The 23,877-nt window shown below is 34.3% G+C and overlaps 2 protein-coding genes across 2 annotated transcripts in view; one reads left to right on the top strand and one right to left on the bottom strand.

Annotated features, from left to right (window-relative positions):
* Positions 1–23,877, bottom strand: part of LOC140443302 (aminopeptidase N) — a 106,778-nt gene that overhangs the window by 43,454 nt on the left and 39,447 nt on the right. Inside the window, exons 2-3 of the mRNA XM_072534486.1 lie at positions 1,832–1,887; positions 104–372 (exon numbers count right to left, since the gene is read on the bottom strand). Of these exons, the coding sequence (XP_072390587.1) occupies positions 104–372; positions 1,832–1,876 (314 nt within the window). The 5' untranslated portion in view covers positions 1,877–1,887. The remainder of the gene's footprint in view (positions 1–103; positions 373–1,831; positions 1,888–23,877) is intronic.
* Positions 1–23,877, top strand: part of LOC140443301 (uncharacterized) — a 151,319-nt gene that overhangs the window by 96,564 nt on the left and 30,878 nt on the right. The gene's annotated exons all lie outside the window — the stretch shown is intronic.

Raw genomic sequence — 23,877 nt, 5'->3', positions numbered from 1 at the left:
AAACTATACTTATACAATTGGTGTATATTACATAGTCATTCTTAATGGAAATAATCCCACCTGACCAGGAATCTATAAATAATATATAAATAAATATACTTACGCTCTTTTTAATTCTTCATCAGAAGGAACCAATTGTGTTATGTTACAGTGCAGTATCATTAAATCTGGATGTGCATGCAACACAATTTCATGCGTTTTATGTTGAATGGTCACGTTTATTTTCACCCCTCCTTCGAAATAACCATCTTTTGGAAATGGTTGTAAGAATAGATGGTATCCCGATGGAGAGGTGTCGTGAGGTAACCTTTCTTGCGATATCAACCCATGGGCTGCTATTAAATCTATACTTCTTTTTTCTAATCCACTAACCTATAAGTATAAAGATCGTATTAATCACTTTAAAATATTTATTTTTTATTAAAATAGCGACAATTGAATAAAGTGGTTTTTTTATAACATATATTCAGCAATCTATTAGTTATAAACATTCTAATAATAAGCGTATTTGGGGTTCGTAAGGTGGTTTACCTGGTTTATTGATCATTATTATATCAGCAATTTTTCATTCAGTTGGTACAGTTTTGAGCCTTATTGAGGTATTGAGAAGTTGTGCTATCATAACTATTTATGTATTTTTCTGGTAACTCCTTTAAGATAGTTTCTATAATAAGGCCATACCTGGCTCTTGGATTGTTGTTAGACTTCCGTAAATAGATTCATCTTCTTCAGTACTTACAGAGGGTAGAGGTTAAAAAACTTCTTCAATATATTTTTCAAATGTTTCTGCTTTTTCTTGATCCGTTCTCGCCCACAAGCCATCTGGGTTTCTTAACGCTGGGATGTATTTACTGGCTTGTTTTAATTTCCTGGTGTCCTTTCAAAGTAAATAATACGTATCTGCTGTTGGTGTTAAATTTAGCAGATAATTTTCAACCCAGAAGTTTTTGTGCTGTACTTTTGTATTTTTCAGCTGTCTTGCAGATCTATTATAGTTTTTTTTCTTGCAACTGCCTCGTGTTCTGACATATCTTTTTAGTCGCCTCTTCTTTTTAATTTGGTTTCCAATATTAATGGAACAGTTTCTTTTATTCTGTATAGCTTTACATTTTGGAGTAGTATTTCAGGCAGCTACTTGGAGTAGTGTAGTAAATTCGTATACTGCCATTTCAAGTTCATCTTTTGTTTTTAGGGAAATATTAAGGTTTATTTTTTGATGTATTTCTTCCCTATACAGATTTCAGTCGATCTTGTAATTGTTTCGCTGGACGTTCCTTTTTTACGATCCAGAAACTATTTAACCTATGTGTACATAAACCATAAATCCCTGAAAAATGGAATATGGCCATGATGGTCATCTTACACAAACAGGGAGATCCAACTGACTTTGAAAACTACCGACCAATTAGCCTGTTAAACCATCTATAATTTATATACATGGATACTGCATGTTTCAGTTCCTCCCTTAGTTCTCTGATTTTTTGTGTAAGTTCATTTAAACAGTTTACAGTATTAAATAGAGTAATATAAAAAAATCATTACACATTGTTAACATTAGATTGGCGAGTTGGTAACTCCTCATTCGGGACCCTAACCAACTCAACTGGATTTAAAAATAAGGTGTTGCCTTTATAGTCAATATTTTCTCTCACACTAGGCTTCCATTCATAGCAAAAGATAGTTATAATACATGTTATTAATTTTTTACTATTGAAATTGTAATTAAGCGTTTGGATGTAGATGAAGAATAAGAAGAAAGGGGAAAACCGGAAATGTAATAACTCGATTCTTAAATATTACCATCATTATATCTTATCAAATAATTACTTACTATTGTTATATATCCTAAGATTAAGGGAAGGTACCACCTCCGCATTTTGTATAAATCTAGAAATAAGAAATAAAAATTAGTACACAATAATCCTATAGCTGTATCTCAAAAGAATCCGAATATTATTCACAGTTTCAACATGCACCAGAAAAAATGTATCAACAAAAATATAAAGGCAAGACTAAAAAGAAATTCTGGATATAACAATAGACGAACTACAACACTCCTAGAAAGTTAAAAAATGGTAAAGCATCAAAGGAAAATCAAGTAACAAGAGAAGCAATAGAGAATTGAGGCAAAGAACTAATAAATAAATACAGAAACTATTTAACCTATGTGTACATAAACCAGAAATCCCTGAAAAATGGAATACGGCCATGATGGTCATCTTACACAAACAGGGAAATCCAACTGACTTTGAAAACTACCGACCAATTAGCTTGTTAAATCATCTATAATTTATATATACGGATACTCACCAACAGTATGCAAGGAAAACTCGATTTCTATAAACCTCGAGAACAGACTAGTTTTCGCTCGTGGCTAGCACACACATTTACCAGCAATGCCTAAAGAATTAAAAAAAATGAAATGAGCCAGACACCCAGTGCTGATTGTTATAGCATTCGCCAGTCTTCCATCATAACAGTAATGTAGAATAGATTATCGCTACTCCAACTATTATTAGACATATATATGAAAATGTAATAGCTACTATAAATTTACATGTGACCACCAAATATGATGACTTTAAAGAAGCTCCCAGAAAAAGTGGAATTGAAAACTAATAAAACAAATATCACTAAGCTGGGCGGCTATGGCAAATTATGATGTATTTTTAAATTGGTGGTGCCCATCAACATTACAAGAAGAGCGTTCAATTTCTTCATATACGGACAAAACCCTTATCCTTACTAAAAAAAACAGCCAGACAGTTAAAAAGTAACCCAAAGGAAAATAAAACGCTAAATCAGTTGCCTAATACTGAGAGACAGGTAGGAAACGAGAAGATAGGTAAAAAGTCAAAGGTAGATGATGTTCTCGAACGCATTACAAGGCTTCACTGGAGATGGACGCTACATATAGTACGATTGTAGAATGGGAGATGGACAAAGAAGATTTTGAAATAAAGGCCAAGGAGTAATATATGCAGAAAAGGGAGACCTCCCACCCGATGCCCAAATTACATTAAGAAAATATCGATGAATTGGGCACGGTAGTGAAAAAGCCTTAAGGAGGCCTATGTCCAACTGTGGACGCAAACAGAGACCGTTTGATGATAATAATGATTTTTTTACATGTCATTCTTTTACACGAATATTGCTTTGCCCATTCTCTTTGACAATCTAGTTAATTCATATATTTCTGAACGCAAAATTCTGGTAAAGATCAGAAGTCAATCATCAATACCCTTGACTCCTACGGAGTGCCACAAGGTTCCGTCTCGGCACCAATACTATACACAATATACAATAGTGACTTTACTAACCCCAGAAACACAAACACACTGACACTTATTTACGCAGAAGACATTGCTCTCGTAACAAAAGTACGAGATGCAGATGTCATCGAAATCTCCTTATCCCAATAAAATAAACTCATACTCTTTAGAAGGCCCAACGTTAGCGGCCACCGCACACATATACCAAAGAAAGAATTGACCTAAGGCTATGGTTCCGACAGGGATAAAAGTAAAGATACCTAACTTAGATTAGCGATACATGGTTTTAATTTAAAGTTGAATAAAAAAAGTATTATCAAATTTGGTGGCTATCATTGAAACAATAATAGTTATTTATTGTCATCATCATCATCATATAACGGGGGTCCTACGGCGATTGCCGCTTCCCGCATTTCAGCCTCCATCTTTTCCTATCTCTCCAATCTCCCTCTTCTAAGCCTCTAGCTTGCATTGTTTTTGTAATTTCTCTTCTCCAGGAATTTGGTGGTCTTCCCCTTTTCCTTCTTTCTGGCGGAACATACATTAAGGCTTTCTTTGGCCACCGCTCCTCCTCCATTCTCATCACGTGACCATACCATTGTAATTGCCTTCCTTGTATTCTATCTGAAAGAGTATCTCTAATTCCTGTACGGTTTCGTATTTCCTCATTCCTGATTCTTTCCATTCTCGATACTCGACATGACCTTCTAAGATAATCCATTTCCACAACGTCTACTTTATCTCGTTCATTCTTTGTCATCGTCCAACATTCGGCACCATATGTGGTAATTGGTTCTACAATTGCTCTGTATACGCGAAGTTTGGTATGCATCTTTATTTTATTAGACCACAGTAATGAATTCAGTATTCGGATGCATTTTTTCCCTTGGGTTATTCGGTTTTGTACATCTATCTTAACTCTGCCATCTGCTGATATGATGCTTCCTAGATATTTATACTGGTTGCAGCCTTTTATGACTGCGTTTTCAAGCCTCAGATCTGTGGTATTTCAGATTATTATTGTACAAGACGATAACATTGTACTTTATCTTCGAGAGCTACAATATTTTTTTTCTATAGCAAGACTTCAAGTTCAGGTGAAAAATAGAATTTCAAAGAAAATTGTAATTTTTAGCACAAAAATCGCAATTGTGTTGCTCCGTTGCTAGGGATATGAATTACTCTGTCAACAAATGTCAAACAAATGTTACGTTTTGGTTTTTGCGGAGAATATTGTTGCGTTTTGTGTACAAAGTGAATAAATACGAAATGGACGGAAAAGAATTGACACAAGAAAAGGAAAACCTGCCATCAGATGTAGAAAATGCAGCGTTGGAAGCAGAAAAATTATTGTTGCCACAAAAATCTAGGATGATGTATGAGAAAGAATACCAGTCTTTTAAAAAGTGGAAAAGAATTAAGAATATCAATGGCGTGAGTGAAAAAATACTTTTGGCGTATTTTTCTGAAAAGTCAAAGAAAGCGATGCCATCGTCATTATGGTCGTATTATTCAATGCTGAAGCGTACGTTGTTGGTGAATGAAAATTGTGACATTTCTAAATTCAGCAAGTTAACCACCTTACTAAAAAACCTGAGTGGAGGATACAAAGCTAAAAAGTCCAAAATCCTGAAGTCAGATGACATTATTAAATTTCCGACAGAAGCTCCTGATGACGTCTATTTGTTGATGAAGGTTATTGCTATTTTTGGTGTGCATGGAGCGACTAGGTCCGATGAATTGTACAAGTTAGAAGTGTTTAACGTGGACGACAGAAAATCGGTGATAATTGTTTCATTATCTGATACTAAAACCAAGCAGGAAAGGTCGTTTTGTATTACTGACAAGAAAAGTGGACTGAGTTTCTTGGAAATTGTGAGAAAGTATATTGCCTTGCGCCCCAAAAACGTACCTCACAGTAAGTTTTTTGTAAATTACCGACAGCAAAAGTGCACTACTCAACCGGTGGGGATTAACACTATATATAATATCCCCAAGAAGATTGCAGATTTTTTGAAACTTGCAAATTCAGAAATGTACACGGGGCATTGTTTCCGTCGTTCTTCAGCTACTATGTTCGCAAATTCTGGAGCTGATCTAGTAAAAGTTAAACGTTCAGGTGGATGGAAATCGTCATCTGTTGCATAATCTTACATTGCAGAGTCAATCAGCAATAAGATTGCTGTATCCAAGTGTATACTTGGCTGACCAGAAAATCAATCCAGTACCTCGAATCAAGTGTTTAAGCAAACGAGTACAAGTTGTGATGCTCCAAAAATAGATATTTCTAATAATGTTAATTGTAAAATTTCAGTTGTTTTTAATCCTTAATGTGTTTGAATTTGTAAATTTGATTGAAGAAAAAAAAGTTAAAACATTTTATCTACTCTTGCTGTTAAAGTGTCACTTTATCTACCCTTGCGGTTAAAGTGATACTTTATCTACTCAAAACAGTTGTTATAGCAACACTTTAACATTAGCTATGGAAAAAAACTATTTATTTGCATGCATTGAAATATTTCTGATATGTATTAAAATAATACAGAAAATTATAATAAGCAATCAAAATCAGGTTTGATTCAGAAGACTAATAATAGGCGAAAACGTTTATTAGCCTTGCTAAAAATTTTGTTTGCAATCTTTTCATGTATTTCATGTAGTTACATAATTATAAAACAAAGTCTAACTTGATAATTAACAACATGACAGCGGAAAATGTCAGATTTCATACTTTTAATTAATGTACCATATGCTTGCTAATAAACAATATGAATATGTACAATTTTTTGTATCAATTCCAATCAAATTTAACTGGATATGTTCTATTAGTGATTACTCTTCAAGCCACGCATTTTACCTAATGGTCTGTTAATGTAAAATTATCTGTATTATCAATTGAGTAAATAAAAAGTGCCAAAGATAAAGGGATGAGTCGTTAATAGAGATGCATTATTAAAATTACAAAGTATGATGATAGGTACCTACAATTCTGAAATTAAGTGTTTTTTGTTTATTTATCAATACAGCTTCGTAGAAAACTACATTTTAACAAAAATTTAGCACAATGTTAACCGTACCTAGTATGGAGCAGATAATACATTATATTATCTGTATTTTGAAATCGGTTAACCCACTTGAATTAGGTTATTATTTATTATTATAAGTCAGATTATTAGTGAGCTTCCAATAAACTATGGGTACTATCCACGCAGTAGGAGTGTAATCTAGAATATTTCTTAAGTTTTATGAGTTAAAGATAGATTAACACTTTAACTCCTGGGCCTATTTATCCACATAAGTTGTCACAGCTTGGCCACTTTTTTTTCATGTTCTATAATAAAATGCTCTATATGTATGTGTTAATTCATATAATGACATTTTTTTATTTAAAAAGAGCTTTGTAGGGAATGTTTATTTTTGATACACGCAGTTCATCTAGACGACATTTTATAATGTCATTACCCATAGCCTATATGTATTGAAATTGAAACACATTATTTATGAAGTAAAATGGATATGACGCACAGTAGTAAGCAGGCTTGGAATATGATCAAAGAACTTAATGGTGATCCCACAGAGATGAAAGAGCTATGTGCAATAACGCCAAATCAGATAGCCCACCAACTGCTTCTGAATGGCAAAACAAACAATCATTGCAAAACGCCAAATATTATAAGAACTCAAGACCAGGAAACAACTCTCTTGTGAAACCCATTTACCATCGAAGAGCTCAAAAATGGTATTGACTGTATGAAAAATGAAAAATCACCTGGAGTGGACGAAATCCTAACAGAGCAGATAAAACACCTCGGACAAAAAGCTAGACAATGGGTGCTCGATCTATTTAACATCTGTCGCTCTACCTACCAGATTCCAAAACGGTGGCGCAAATTAAAAGTAGTAGCTCTTCTGAAACCTGGGAAAGACCCTGAACTACCGAGTAGTTACCGTCCGATATCCCTGCTATGCCATTTGTATAAATTGTATGAACGTCTCATTTTAAACCGCATCCGAAAAAAAATAGATGCAAAACTAATCCCACAACAAGCAGGCTTCAGGCCAGGTAAATCATGCACAGGCCAAGTGCTGAACCTAACAGAATACATAGAGGAGGGATTTGAGCAGAAAGAGATAGTGGGAGTAGCCTTGATAGACCTCACAGCTGCCTATGATACCATAAACCACAGAACCCTGCTAACTAAGATCTATAACACTGTGCTTGACACGACCTGGTAAATATCATTAGATCACTGTTGTGTAATAGACGTTTCTACGTTTTGCTAAATGGAAAGAAGAGCAGATGGAGAACCCAAAAAAATGGCCTACCTCAAGGAAGCGTTCTGGCGCCGTCCTTATTTAACATCTACACCAACCACCAACCAATGCACCCTCATACTGAGAGTTTTGTCTACGCTGATGACCTTGGTATAGCCGTAAAGGGGAAAACACTCACACAAGTAGAGTCGACAATGGAAGAGGCTTTAAACATGATGTCAACTTCATCATCATCAGTGGCGTTACAGCTCTTTATGAGCCAAAGCCTTCTTCAGAACAATCCTCCATTCGCCCCTGTCTCTGGCAACTCTTTTCCATGCTCTAATTCCGATAAACTTCAAATCATTTTCTAGGTTGTCTTGGTACCTAAGTCTCGGTCTTCCTCTTCTTCGTTGTCCGATCGATGATGTCAACTTACTACAAACAAAACTAATTAATGCCAAACCCTACTAAAACCCAAGTATGTGCATTCCATCTCAACAACCAACTGGCGCATGTAAAGCTGAATGTTTCTTGGGAGGGACAACGCTTGAAACATACTGATAGGCCCAATAAATTCCACTGTCAAAGTACAAGACAAAAGGTTTCTACGAGAAACAACCTTCTCCGGAAACTTGTAGGGAGCAAGTGGGGTGCAAACCCCCAGGTCTTGAAGACAACAGCTGAGGCCTTATGTTTCTCAACAGGGGAATAGGCTTGTCCCGTCTGGGGTAGATCTAGTCACGCCCAACAAGTCATCACGGCGTTAAATGAAACATGCAGAATAATTACCGGTTGTATGAAGCCTACCCCCTACCCCTACTATACCGGTAGCTGGATTCTCATCACCAGATGACCGTAGATGCGCCTCACAATATGTGGAGAAGTTCAGGCAAACTTTCGATAAAAGGCACAAATTATACGGGTTTGACGAACCGCCAGGAATCAGCCGACTTAAATCAAGGAAAAGGTTTATGAGAAATGTCAGTGTCGAACCACCCGAACTGTTCCCCCTACATCCAGAACGACCTAATGGAATGAACCTGGACTGGAAAACCTGGCGGACACTGAATGGCATACGCACAGGTGTTGCCCCTGTAAAACAGAACCTCATTAAATCTCATCAAGACAGACAGCGACGCACTTTGTGAATGTGGGGAAATACAGAACGTGGAGCACCTGAGAGTATGCAGACTTTGCCCATCACAGTACACCCTCGATGATTTATGGCTCGCAAATACAAAGGGTGAAGACGTAGCCCGATATTGGACAGAAAAACTGTAGTCGGATCCAGACACGAAAAAGTAAAGTATGAAACTTTATCATAAGTAAACATCTAAACAAATTATTGTAAATATTCATTATGTGTTTTAAAAAAACAAATGTTACAAATAAATTTTTTTTTCTCTACATTTAGTACCAGTATACCTAGTGTTGCACTGTTTGGAATTCTTAGATGCATGTGCGCGACCAAAAGATTTTGTCAGTGTGCTGTAATATATAACACATCGTCCTTTTTTGTCATATTCTTCCAGCCTATGATGTTTTTGTTGAGGTTTTGTAACATTATTGTCTTTGCAAATGGCAGTCACTAATTCTTCGCGAAATTGTGTTACATCCATTTTTTTGTTCAAAGCTTTGTTGTACAGAATTAAAGCATTTACTACGGCTGTATTTGTCAATAACTCTATTCCCACTTTCCGATACAATTTTATAGAATGTCTGATGGGATTACTGTAAGAAGCTTTTTGATCAAAGACGTCAGCGTAAGATTTAGCAGAATTATATTCTACTATTGTAGACGGTTTTCTTTTTATTCCTGATTTTGTATGAACGTCGACCATTTCTGGACAAGATTTTGTAGTCAAAAATGTTACCTCTCTTTTGTCGATCCATTTTCCTACAATAACTCTTGTGTGGGTCTGTAGCGACATCATATCTCCTTTATTTAGCTTTGCTTCAAAAACCGACTTAGGATTGTATTTCCTATTTTTACGAAGTGTTCCAATTAGATGAATATTGTTATCATTTAGTTAGCGTGCCAAACTGACACTAGTGTAAAAATTGTGCCCTAACCAAAGTTCTTCCTGGTGTAGAAAAGGTTGCATGAATTCCTTGACCACTAGGGATGCTAGTGATTGTTCCTTTGACATTTTTTGCTTTCCGCCATAAATTTTTGCGTGCTATGTGTAGTCGCCTTTTTCGCAGAGTTTGAAAACTTTTACGCCATATTTATTACGTTTGCCAGGTATGTACTTTAAAAATGATAAACGTACTCTAAAGGGAATCATCGATTCATCAATACAAACATATTTGCCTGGTACCAAAGTAGATCGAAAGCTTCTATTGAACGCCTGCAACAATGGTCCAACTTTGAACAATCTGCTTCCTTCAGGACAAGCTTTATTATCTGAAAAATAGAAGCAAGCAAGAAGAGCCCCAAATCTATACCTCGACATGTTTGTCGTCTTGTATATTGAGCAATGATGGATAAAATTAGTGCTCCATTAATCTCGTAGTCGTGGTTTTGTATTCAAACCCATCCATATCAAAATTCCCAAAAATTTTAATATTTCTTCTCTGTTAGTATCATTCTAGTTAGTGAGATATGAATTTGTCTTAACGTTTTCACGATTTATAGCATTAATTTTTTGTTCGGCATATCAGACGACGCAATACTACTATCTCAAATTTAATATAACCGCCAGAAAATTTAACATATTAATTTCCCCAAAAAAGACAAAATGCATAGTAATGACATCAAATTGACTAAGATGTAAATTGGAGCTGAAAGGTCAGATAATAGAACAAGTGATGGAGTTTATATATCTAGGCATCACATTATCTAGCTACGGAAAGCTCGAAACTGAAGTGAAAGATCAAGTGAATAAGGCAAACAGAGCCTGAGTGAAACAATATGAAGAAATAAAAATATCGGGAAAGAAACGAAAGGCAGAATTTACAAAACAGTCATCAGACCAATAATGACATATGCGGCAGAAACACGACCTTACACAAAGAGGGCAAAAAGGATGTTAGAAACAGCAGAGATGAAAACACTTAAAAAAATTGACGGTAAGACACTATGGGACACAGTTAGTAGTACAGATATACGACGTAGATGCAAGGTGGAGAACATCAAGGACTGGTTAAGAAATATAAGAGTATAGAATAAAAGAATAACAACAAATAGAGTAGTAAAGACGGCAAGGGACGGTTCACCAATAGGAAGACGATTGGTAGGAAGACCACGGAAACGATGGAACGACAACTTACTGGAGCCACATTGAAAAACAGACAGACCAAGTCATGTCTACATAAAAAGAAGAACAAGATAAACAAAAAAATCCTAATAAAAAGCCGATCAAAGACAACTTAGATAGACAACAAGAAAAAGTAGATAGCTTTAGTTATTAAGAAAAAATATCACAAAAGACAACATTAACGATGCAGAGCTTAGCAGGAGAATCACCCTAGCCAATATGGCATACTTTTCTAATAGCCTGATATTTAAATCACGAGACGTACATCAAAGGACTAAGAAACGAATCTACAAGACCATAATCCGACCGATAGTGAGCTATGAATGTGAAACTTGGATATTGACTCAAAACTCTGTAAACCGCATAGACTTCTTAAAAGAAACGTACTGAGACAAATCTTCTTCTTCAGTGCCTTATCCGGTCCGGATATTGGCGATCATCAAGGCTATCACGGTTTTGTTGACTGCTCTGCAAAACAGCTCCGCAGAGATCATCCCAAACCAATGTCGGAGACGGCTTCCCGGTCCTCTTCTGCCAAATACTTTACCCTGCATAACGAGTTGAAGAATTCGATATTTTTCTTCGTTTTCTGTAAGACCTCAACGTTGGTGACATGATCCACATACGATATTTTTAGTATCCTCATGTAGATCCAAATCTCGAAGGCTTCAATCCGTTTTTCTGTGGCTTGCGTCAGTGTCGAGGCTTCAATTTCATATAATAACGCAGATACAGAGACAAATACTAGACTATAAATAAAAACAATCAGATACAATTATGTGAAATGTCCAATATATAAAACAGTATGTCCGTTTACAGGTCTTCAACGAGCAAGCCATGAATTTAGGGTGGAAGAAAACAGGCTTCCAAAAAGTGTTAAATATAAGAATGCAGGGCAAGACACCTATTGGAAGACTGAGAAAGCGATGGGAGGTTGATGTGAATGAAGAATCTACTAATAAATCTACTTAGCAGTCGATCGTGGAAGAAGAAATCTGTACACCATATAAAAAAATGTTTCAAGTAACAAATGTAGCTGAGATAATTATGAACAAAAATATTTATTAGCTTTTTTGTGTAGAATGAACCGTTTTCTTAGAAACCACACTTAAAGCGATCGGCGACTTTAATTTCAGTTACGCGCGAGGAAAATAAATACTAAATAAAGTTTATATCAATACGACGGTAAAAATTCAATATCTTTTGATTTCCTAACGACAAACTCAAAATGCAATTTATAGGTGGTGAAGAGTGCAGCTTTCGCAAGAAAGCCTTAGGCTGTAAATTTTTTCATTTTGCCGCAAATAAAGTCATCTTGTATAAAGCTGTTACTAAAGCTGTTAATAAAATTTATCACATCCATTAGCCGGTGACTATGGAATTTTCATTGTTAGAACCTAATATTTAAAAAATATAACATAAAATTTCGACTTTCATACTGATGTTTTGGCAACAAATATGAGGCATTTGAGATATGCCTAAAAACGCTGAATTTAAACGTTCACATTACAAACGATCTAAAACGCTTAAAACTGCTTCTTTTCGATTGCACAAGTACGTTTTTCGAAACAACCTTAGCTACAAATTTCACCTAATCCCGTCTTCGTGAAAACAGTTTTTTTTATTTAAACACAAAACCACATCAACCGCGCAGGGTTATTAGTGGATATAATAAATACATGAAATATTACATTAAATTGAATAACTTGATGTTTTTTAAATAGCTTAACACTGTCGAAATTTTTTTGGTGAGAACTGTCTTGAGATCATCATCTGTGAATCGGTGGGATCTTCTTTTTTCCTTGAATTGAGGACAATCAAGCAGGATGTGTTTCACAGTCAGTGGGTTAGAGCATGAAGATAGCTACTCCGCCACTGGCCTGTTGTGCTACTCTGTTTTTTTGGAAAACATTGATAATTTCGAAGATTTATATTAACTTGTTTAAAATGAGTTTCTTGAAGATATAAGATCTTTGGGCATAATTCATTTATTAATAGTTTTAACTGTTCCAAATGGATATAAAACCCATTAAGATTCCACTGTAAAATAAAGGAATTGGACATGTTAGAATTCTGCCTGAGATAATTGTTCATCTGTTTCTTCTATGGAAGAGATATTATTGGGCTTTAGTTTCTTTTTTAATCTAGTTATATTATTTTTTAACTTTGAATTGTGGATATAAAGGTGAACAAAATTAAGGATCTCAATTAGCTCGGTAGTTTCATTCGAGTAATCTTTTGAAATTATTTCAGGGTGTTTGGCATATATTGTATTCTCTAGAAAGTCACATATTTAATTACAATTTAGGATAAACGGTGGTGATCTGTTTTCTATTTTGTCTTTAATTGACTCTAGTGAAAGTAAAAGTTCTTCGCGGGAATTTCTGGTTGACTTTTTTGACTTTTTTGACTTTTTTTTTTGGTTTGCTTACTACAGGAGAAGTAAATATCTGTGAATCGGTCTGTGGGGTATTTTCGTTAGTGTTTGGAGAAGATGAGATGAACCTTTTTAGTTGATTAGGGACGTTTGTATTAATTAGATTTGGTGTTATTTCTACTGGAGTAGGATTTCTGATGTTGTTTGAGGTTGATGATGTTGGAGTTTTTAAGGAAGATGTTTGACTTCTATTACTTATGGCTCCTGTCAGGTTATTGTCAGTTTCCATAATTTGTTCTGTTTGCACTAGCAGTGGATGAATTAGCTTTGTCAGAACTTTGTGGTTCTGTTTGGTTATTAGATGTATTTACTGTAGGTAATATGTTTTGAGAAGTTTCTGAGTATACATTAGAAGTAGTGGGGTTTGCTTGGTTAGAGCATTCAGCTTCCTGATGACCAATAGTCTTGCATTTTGTACAGTTAAATCCTTCTATAGAAAGGTATAAACGATAATTGGTATTATTATAAGAGATAATGAAAGAATCAGGAATAGATATATTGTCTAAAGGTGTAATAAATATTTGCCTTCTAAAACTCAAGACATGATTGTATTCGCTTTCAGGCATACCTACTCTTAGAAAAGTCATTTTTGAGACGGAGTTTATACCCATAACGAGTTTGGAACAGTAGGACAAGCATTTGATATGACTAGTCTTTGAGCTGGAGAGATAAGTCTTCTTATTTCTACTTGAGTTTCTTTTATATTAACATATTTGTGGGAATGTAGTAGTAAATCGACTGCATTTTAGATGATAGATATAGACTATTGTTGGCAATTCTGGAAGCGAAGGATACGTTACGTGGACCAACTAGTGAACCAACGGCTATGATATAGTCATGAACTTTAATTCCTTCAATACTGGAAAGTATTATAGCTTGTTCTTTTGTTGGATCTTTAAATGTGTTGACAACACTGGAATATGAGACGTGAGATAAAGTGTGAGTAGTATTCATAGTTTTATTCGAAGTCATGGTTGATTAATTATAAGTCCGGCCCTATCACCGGTTCGAAAACCGGTGTGGATTTTGACCCAAAACTGGATTTGTTTCTATTTCTTCGGAACGTTATAGGTTATATTAATATTAATATAAATACTATGAAGTGATTTTTGGTACTCACGTAACGTTTACTCGGTTGACTTGAAGGTAGCACTATAAAGATTTTCTCCAATAAGTTTACTACCTTTTTACTGCCGAAGTTCACACACTACTTAGTTTTTAACCAGTTTTACTAAATGAAACTGTGAAAAATACTTTAATATTAATTAATATTGAGTATTTGACCATGTAAAAGTTTAAATTCAGCAGTTTATGCATATTTTAAATGCCTGATATTTGTTACCAAAACACAAAATCTAAATTTCGTGTTATATTATATATAAAATTTTTACCGTCGAGTTGATACAAATGCTATTTAAATTTGATTTCGCGCGCGAACTGACATTCAAAATCACCGGTTGCTTCAAGCATCGTTTCTAAAAAGACGGTTCATTCTACACAAAAAGTGCTAAAATCTCAGCTATATTTGTATATTTCGTGCTTAAAACATTTTTTTCTACGACGTACAGACTCTTAGTAAATCGATGTTTTCCGTTTTCCCCCTAAAAACGGGTGAATACCCCGTTTTAGGGCGAAGCCCGGGGGAAGAGTGGCAAACCTTTGTGAATCTGTTTTGGGGTCCCAAAATTGACATTCTCAGTAAAATGCAGCTTGTTCATATGATTTTTAGACGTTCAGGGGCATTTTCATCTCTGACGACTGGAGTAATTAGGCCATGGTCAATTTGGTTGATTGTATTCCCATTCGGCAACTTCCATGTCCCCATGTGGATATCATCACGTTGAAAATGTCTGTTTTTAATTAGAACTTTATTTTCTTTTACAAAATCTATCAAAAGTCGTCCATTTTCGTTTGATTCGAGGTGAAAACATTATTTTCCAATTATTGGACTAAAATTGGAAAAAATTTCCTACTTACCGACTCACTGTATTCACATGACCTATTTTAGTGACAATTTTTAATTGCTTTATTTAGAATACTGTAAAGTAAATTATACCGAAACTATAATTATTTTGAGTGCATAACTTTAATACAACAGAATGACAGACCAGACAGGTTCCTTTTACTGATAAGTTGCATTCATTTTTATAATAATGAGCAGTGTAATAAAGATGATAGGCTCTATAAGTTAGGTGAAGTTTTAAAAGTATTGAACAAAAATTTTCAAGCTGCAGTAACTCTAGGACGGATTTTGGTAGTCGTTGAAAGTATAGTACATTATCAAGGACGACTGCAAACAAAGCAATATCTACCAAATAAAACACTCCCGTATGGAATTAAATTATAAATAAGTTATGTACAGTGGATGGATATACTAACAACATAATCGTTTATCGTGGTAAAAATACGACTACTAATGCAAATATTTCTCAGAGTGAGCAGATAGTGTATGATTTCCTTGAACATGAAAATGGATATTATCGCTCCTTGTATGCTGATAATTATTACTCGAGTTTACCTTTAGCCAATTCATTATTCAAAAAACAAATAACTCATTGTGGAACCCTGAGGTCCAACAGAAGAGGTATTCCCAAAACGGTACCTAAAAAAATGAAAAAGGGAGAAATTTGGGGGACTTAGAACAACTCCTTATGTGTTAAAAAATGGATGGAAAAACGGCCAGTTCTGATGTTAAGTACTGATCCAACCCATGCCACTACCTAGGAACCAACAGAAAAGCGAAACTGGTAACATGAACTTGTATTGAAACCAAAGGCAATTATTGATTACAATTAGGCAAAAAAGGAGTAGACTTTAGTGATCAGATGAGTTGTTATCATTCCGTTTTAGGAAAAAGTTTAAAATGGTACCGTAAACTAGCCTTTGAATTTTGGCTTGGAACAGCTATTGTAAATGACTGAATTGTTTATACTAAGATTAGCTGTTCCACAAAATTATCTACATTGAAATTTAGAAGAAGATTAGCACGTGAGTTACTTGTTACTTCAGTTGCACATGAAAACACCACTACTCCCAAAAGAGTTCTACATACTTTTGTTAAACCGTCAGGATCTGGAAAGAAAAAGAGAAGGCAGTGCCAGGGATGCTATCATAAATTAAGAGAAACACATTTAAGCAAACAGGCAAGTAATATGGTGACCAAAGTAACAAGTAATTGCAATGAATGCCCTGGACAACCAAGTATGCGTTTATCGTGCTTTAATAGCATTCATAAAAAATAATTTATTTTTTTGAAATTTTATTGTTTTTTGTTTAATATCTAAGAACATATTTAGTTTAAACATTTTTTTGTTTTCAAATAACATTTATACTAATAAAGTATTAGGAACTCTTCTGTCATTTGATCTTTTAATCTAACTCTGTAAAAAATAATAGCCTGTCTTGACACTTTAAAACATTCTTAACGGGAAACTTGATCAAAAAACGGATGACAATTGTGTTTACTTTTAATAACTGATCTTAAAACTCGTACAGTTTATATTATAGAACTGTAAAGATATAAAAACTAATTACGTCATTACCGGTCGCCGACGGTAGGTAACGCATCATTTTCGCGCCAAGCTACTGGTCGAGGGGGACCGGTAATGCAAAGTTCCGTAGTTTACATATTGTGGAAATTCAGTCAACCTGTTAATGTTTCGATTTCCATTTTGGAAATCTTACTCAAAATACAAATTAAATAAATAATTTTGTTTAAATATTATGTTTATAGCTTTAGTTTATAGTTTAAAATTTTGTATATAAAGCCACAATTATTGGTTGCAAGGAAAAATTACATTTTTAACTAACTAATGTTTGACGTTTCAACTTCCACTCCGGAAATCGTTTTCAAAAAAGGTATTTATTATTAGGTTATGTCGTTTCAAAATTGCCATACTTGGCCTCGATCTTGTAGGCACCATCATGTAAATGACTGAAAAAATCAGAGCGTGGTGTTTTTACTCTAGGAATATCAAAATCTGATTGTTTTGTATGTTTTTGTGTTATATCTTTGTGTAAATTATATCGTAATTGTGATTGTGTAACATAAAATTTTGTAAACTTAGATTTGTGTTTTGTGTCTTGTGTGTTGCCTATGTATTGTGTGTAAGATTGTAAGTGATTTTTATGACCTCCTGTAACTTCGCTATTTCTGGTAGATTCTTGTTGTTAAGTTTTCCTTTTGGTATTGGCAACCAAAGCCTGCTGATGGGTTTGCTACACATTTTTCTTCGTTAAGTAGGATGAAGGCAGCTTGTTTGACTGTTCTCTTTTTAATGTCTATGTCTTTCATGATTATTGATGCATCTTTCCATTGTGGTCTATGTTTGTTGTCCCAGAGATGTTTGCATATCTGGTATTTCTTGAAGTCTCTTGTCTGATACATGTTTCATGATCGTTCATCTTTAAATTGTTGCATTCACAATGTATTTTATAAATGCAGTTTTTTATTTTTCTTGTTTATTGTTAAATTTGGTTTTGGACAGGATAAATCTCAGTGCGTTGGTTGCTTTGAATGTTGCTGTGATGTTGTGTTCGTTTGTTATCATATTGAAGTCCATTCTTGTGAATGCCTCTGGATTGCTTGTGGAGTTTTGTTGTTTTCTTTCTTGAATCTTGTGAAATTCCTTTTTTATAAATGACAATAGGTAGTCATTTTTATTCAAAACCTTTATTAGTGGGATTTTTTCTTCCTAAAATGGATTTTCAGTGGAGCAGGTATTTCGAGCTCTATCGTACAGGGATTTAATAGTTTCTTTTTTGATGATTACGTTGTGGTTGGAGTGATAATTTAAATATCTGTTGGTCTGTGTTGGTTTTCTGTAGACCTTGGTTGCATATCCTGTGTCTTATTGTGTGATTAGCACGTTCAAAAAAGGAAGTAAATTATTGTTTTCTTGTTTCATAGTGAATTTGATTGATTCTTATTTATTCTTGATGTTCATTAGAAATTTATTCAAGTCAGTGAGACCAAATAAAGAACAAATCATCTACATGTCTCCACCATACTGTGGGTTGTATATTTTGAATGAAGTCTTCATTTATAAATATGTTGTTATCTTTTAATATCTTCCTTATTTCATAATTTCTGATTTTATTGTTTCGTTTTTGAGCTTCACCGTTACAGGCGGTTCCTCGAGTTTTGCTGGCGTCTAATTCTATATATTTCTATTATACATATCTTCATCTCCATTATTTTTTATGTTTATTGTATTACTTGGTAGTCTAGTGCTAGCATGTCCTCCTACGAAGCCATAGGTTGCGGGCTAGATTCCCACATAAGGAAATTTTTTATTTAATAATTGTTATTAATTTTTAAATTAATTTGGATTAAAAAATGGCGAATTACTGGCAATGACCGGTGGAGTATAAGCAGAACTACAAAAATAATTTGTAAATTAATTTAGATGAATAATAGTTGAACTATTACGTCATCGGTTCCATCCCTACGTAAGTAAGGTTCTAATCCATATGTGTCCGCCGGTACTGCAGATCCAATGCTTACCGACATTGGCGCCATGTCTATCTGGTGCAAGTGCCGTATACGTCTAATTCAATTGCAAGTGTCAACTAAGAATGCTCAGAACTCATCTAACGATTGTTCTGGCGAATCACGTAGTGAAATCTTTTTTGGAAGTTATCAGGATATCAGATTCATAGGGCATCTATGTTAAAATCAGAAAACCAAAATAAAATAATAGATAATAAACTATGAGAACAGATAAAAATATTAAGAGAAGGTAAAAAGGTCATGTATTGTCTCCCATATTGTTTAATGTATACCTTAAGGTCATATTTCCGAAAGATATATTTGAGACCAAGGTGATCATAATAGATAGATAGATAGATAGATGGTTTATTGGTAATACATCAATACAAAAGTATTTTTTACAAGTCAAAGATAAAATATGTCAATATAGTTAATAAACACATAAATATAAACACAAAACATAAATACAGTGTTTTAAAATATACTTACAACAATTACAACAAATTAAAATTGGAGGTGAAATACTCCTCATACGTAAAAAAGGCATTCACTATAAGGTAACTCTTAATTTTCGCCTTAAACTGATGAAAATTAAGAGCTTTTATTCTAGCTGGCACTAAGTTATAGTATTTTATGGCTAAATACCTTGAACCATTTCTGGATCTCTCAAGACGGCTAAATTCTGGTATAAGATTATTATTAAATCTGGTGGGATACTTGTGAAAATCTACATGCGCATTGTATTGACTAAGATTTTGTTTAATGTGCAACAGACACTGCATAATATATACACAAGGTAAAGTCAAAATTTGTAAAGCTCTAAAGGAGTTTCTACAATCTGCTCTATAACAGAGCCCAGAGATAATACGAGCTTTTATTCTAGCTGGCACTAAGTTATAGAATTTTATGGCTAAATACCTTGAACCATTTCTGGATCTCTCAAGACGGCTAAATTCTGGTATAAGATTATTATTAAATCTGGTGGGATACTTGTGAAAATCTACATGCGCATTGTATTGACTAAGATTTTGTTTAATGTGCAACAGACACTGCATAATATATACACAAGGTAAAGTCAAAATGTGTAAAGCTCTAAAGGAGTTTCTACAATCTGCTCTATAACAGAGCCCAGAGATAATACGAACACACTTTCTTTGTTGTGCAAACACTTTATCAATGTGACAAGAGTGACCCCAGGAGAGAATAGCATATGTCAGATGAGAATGAAAATTACTATGATAGGCTGTTAAAATAGTTTCCCTGGAAGTCACCTGTACAAGGTTCCTAAAGAGGAAAAGTTGTCGGGAAAGCTTTTTCGATAGAATAACTATATGTTGTTCCCAGGTTAATCCTGCATTCAAATATATCCGCAGAAACTTCGCTCTGGTTACACATTGTGGTAGAGCAGCGTTTTCAACGCAAGTGTTATTTCTTAGAGTAAAATTAACACTTTGTGATTTAAAGTTGTTCAAAGAAAGACGGTTAGTTAAAAACCAATTGAATAAGTTTTTTTCAGATATTTGGTAATCAAGGATGTGTTATTTCTTAGAGTAAAATTAACACTTTGTGATTTAAAGTTGTTCAAAGAAAGACGGTTAGTCAAAAACCAATTGAATAAGTTTTTTTCAGATATTTGGTAATCAAGGATGTCGAATTCAGAAGGGTGATAGCTTGTATAGAAAGTAGTGTCATCAGCAAATAAAACAGTGTTAACTGTTTCATTTTGAGAGTAAACTAGATCATTAATATAGATAAGAAATAATACTGGACCCAAAACCGAGCCTTGAGGGACACCAAACAACAGAGATTGTTTTTGAGAATCAAACTGGTTGAAGTGAACATATTGATCACGATTTGATAGATATGAATCAATTAGTTGAATAGCATCACTATGAAAATTATAATAAGGAAGTTTCCTAAGCAAAATACTATGTGTGACACAATCGAAAGCCTTAGTAAGATCTAAAAACGATGCAAGAGTATCAAGATATTTTTCAAATCCTTCCAAAACATTACTAGTGAAATGATCAATAGCTAAAGTTGTTGTTTTATTTTTTCGGAATCCGTACTGGTTTATGGCAAACAGTTTATTAGATTCAAAATGTAGAATAATTTGATTTTTTAAAATTCGTTCATAAACTTTTGATAAAATGGGCAACAAAGAATAGAGAATATATCAATAATTTGCCCCACACTGATGATACGATTAAAATTGCACATAATTAAGATAATTTACAGAAAATGAATTGAATTTAACGAAGTCTTAACCGTCTCTATGCACATGGTTAACGAAAGACGCAAAGCAAGCAAAAGCTAAAAAAGTTTGCTAAAAGGCAAGCAAACAACACGATCTGAATGCGATGCATTCTCCACATTATTGTATGGCGTTGAAGCATGGATGTTGAAAAAATTAGACCTCCATCAAAAGTGTTCGAAAGGTTGTGCTACCATATAAAATAATTTTGAGTTTAACATGTTATAATTATAACAAATAAGTAGTAAGTTACAACTTAAACCACATCTGTACTAGGTGCAAAGTCAATTCAGGAAAAAGTGATCAACATTAAATAATTTAATATCTTTGGAATCCAAAATTTACAGCACTCATGTACAATTAAGAACATTTAGCGATATTCTTTCATGTAAAAATGGATTTTGAAACAGTATGGCCACAGAATAATAAACAATCAGAATGCCCACTCTGCTTGTCAAGATAAGTACGCGCATCTCGTTCGCATCAGCCATATTTTAAACGGAGCCAGTGCTGTTCAGTGAAATTTTATCTGTTGTGCATAGAAAAATTAACCCGGTATAAGTTATTTACGGCAATCATAGACATAATATGCACTATTTTATTCCTACTTTCAGTTGAAGAATAGATTAAATTATTTCAAATGTACTAAATTATTAATCTCTAAAAATTTAAATTACAGTTCTGTCGTACCTTGTCACAAATTTCTTAATTTGAGTCTATGTTTCCGTTTAAAATATGGCGATCGAAAATACCGGATACTCTCTGTCTGAGGAAGCACACACCGCGCCCAGGAGAGAGAAGAATGGATAGCAACCATTCGTCAAATACCATAACGTCACCACATCCTTAGGAAGGATAAAGGATAGAGGAGAATAAAATCTAACCCTAAAAATCTAGCTTTATATCACGCTATGGTTGAAAGAGAACCCTAAAGAACCTACTGCCTGGCTCTCTGAAACAAAAATTGCAATTAAATCGCTAAAGAGAAATAAATCCCCAGGAATTGACCAATATTAGGAGAAATGTTGTAGTCACTAGGTGACAAAGGATTACATATTAACCATTCTATCTTTGTTGCTGTTTGGAATTCGGAAAAATGGCCATTTGATTGGTGTATCTCAATTACCAGTCAATAATCTCCATTACCAGATATGAAAACTACCGTAAATTGTCACTAATAACCAGTTAAATCTTGTTGCATATTATCATAAACAGATGAAAAGCTTACCTTCACTATTAAAGACCACAGGAACCAGCAAGATTTGTGAAGGGAAAAAGGTATACGTGAGCAAATCCTGAACTTAAGACAACTCATCGAAAAGTCGAAAGAATTTCAAGTACATATGATAATATGCTTTGTTGACTATCAGAAGACATTCGATTGTGTAAGCTGGATAAATCTTTGGTCCATTTTAATGGAGATGGGTATACTGATACACCTGGTAACACTTATTAGAAATGTGTACCAGTCCAATATGGCAACAGTACGACTAGATCCGAAGTTCTCAAGGTATTTTAAATCAAAGAGAGGAATTAGACAAGGATACGGTTTGTCACCTAACTTGTTCAATATTTATGGTGAATATCCCATGAGGAAGATGTAAGAAGTGTAAGTGGAGTAACGGTGGTTGGTAGAAATATTTCCAATTTAAGATTTGCTGAAGATACTACACTTATAGCAGTAAATAAAGACAAGACGAAAATAATGGTAATGGACAGATTCAACACTATTCAGCTGAGTAACCACTTGGAGGATTACCAGATAGTACACAGCTTCAAGTATCTCGGATCTAGAGTTAACTAACGATGGCAACTGCGAAGCAGAGGTTCGAAAACGCATTTGTATGGCAAAAAATGGGATAAATCGTCTAACCAAAGTTTAAAAAGATAGATCTTTGTCAAAAAAATCAACATGAGATTGGTGAATGCACTTATATTCTCAATATTTCTATACGGGCTAGAAACTTGGACCTTTTGCACACAATGACGCCAAAAATTGTTGCCTTTGAGATGCGGTGTTAAAGAAGAATGCTGTGCATACTTTGGTTATCTCATCGAACAAACGTTTCCATTCCTAATCAACTTTACACAACTCTGCACAGCGAATTCTACAGTTTTTTGGTCACTTGGTGCGCAGAGGTGACGATAATTGGAGAAGACCAAGAGAACGGTCACCAACCAGATGGTTCGACCAAATTCAGAATTCAGCGGGCCACTCATTCTGCGAAACCCTTGAAGCAGCTGAATATAGATACCAATGAAGAAATTTATTCGGAGTATTGGAGGAAATCACCATCTTAAGTAATAGGAAAATGACAAAAGAAAGAGAGATGGTTAAAAGATTGCACGAGTGTATACTAAAAAATGAATAGAGTTTCCGCATCTTCTACGAACTAACGGATTTTTTAGAGTCTAAAATGGAACTTCCCTCAATTAACACTACCTGTAAAGAATATTTATTTTTTATCCATCAAGGAAAATATTGTAATTCATCTATCGCTGTTTTGGGGAAAGAAATTGTATATCGTTGCAGTGAGAAGGGTGTGTTGGTAGGAAAATAGCGTGATAATCGCGATCCAATGTGACATTTCATACCATTAAGTTCGCAAATGAAATGTTCAATTATAGAGACAAATTGAATCGAGAAAAAGAATAGCCCAAGCCCATATATCAGTGTATTAAGTTCATGGGCGGAGTCGATTAACAATATCCGCTAGTGGTATAATACTTTCATAAAAAAGAAGATATAAAAAAATGGAAGATGGTATAAGAAACTTGACTTACATACTCTGGAAACCTTTTTGTTAAATTATTATTTATTATCAGAAATATACAAAAAGTAAAATGTCATTATATGATTTAAGAAAATTTAAAAAAATAATCCTTTAGAGAATATGACGATACAG

The sequence above is a fragment of the Diabrotica undecimpunctata genome, chromosome 6 (assembly GCF_040954645.1).
Source record: "Diabrotica undecimpunctata isolate CICGRU chromosome 6, icDiaUnde3, whole genome shotgun sequence".
NCBI lineage: Eukaryota > Metazoa > Arthropoda > Insecta > Coleoptera > Chrysomelidae > Diabrotica > Diabrotica undecimpunctata.
Note: the sequence above shows the minus strand (reverse complement) of the source record. Positions and strands in the feature narration are given on the sequence as shown.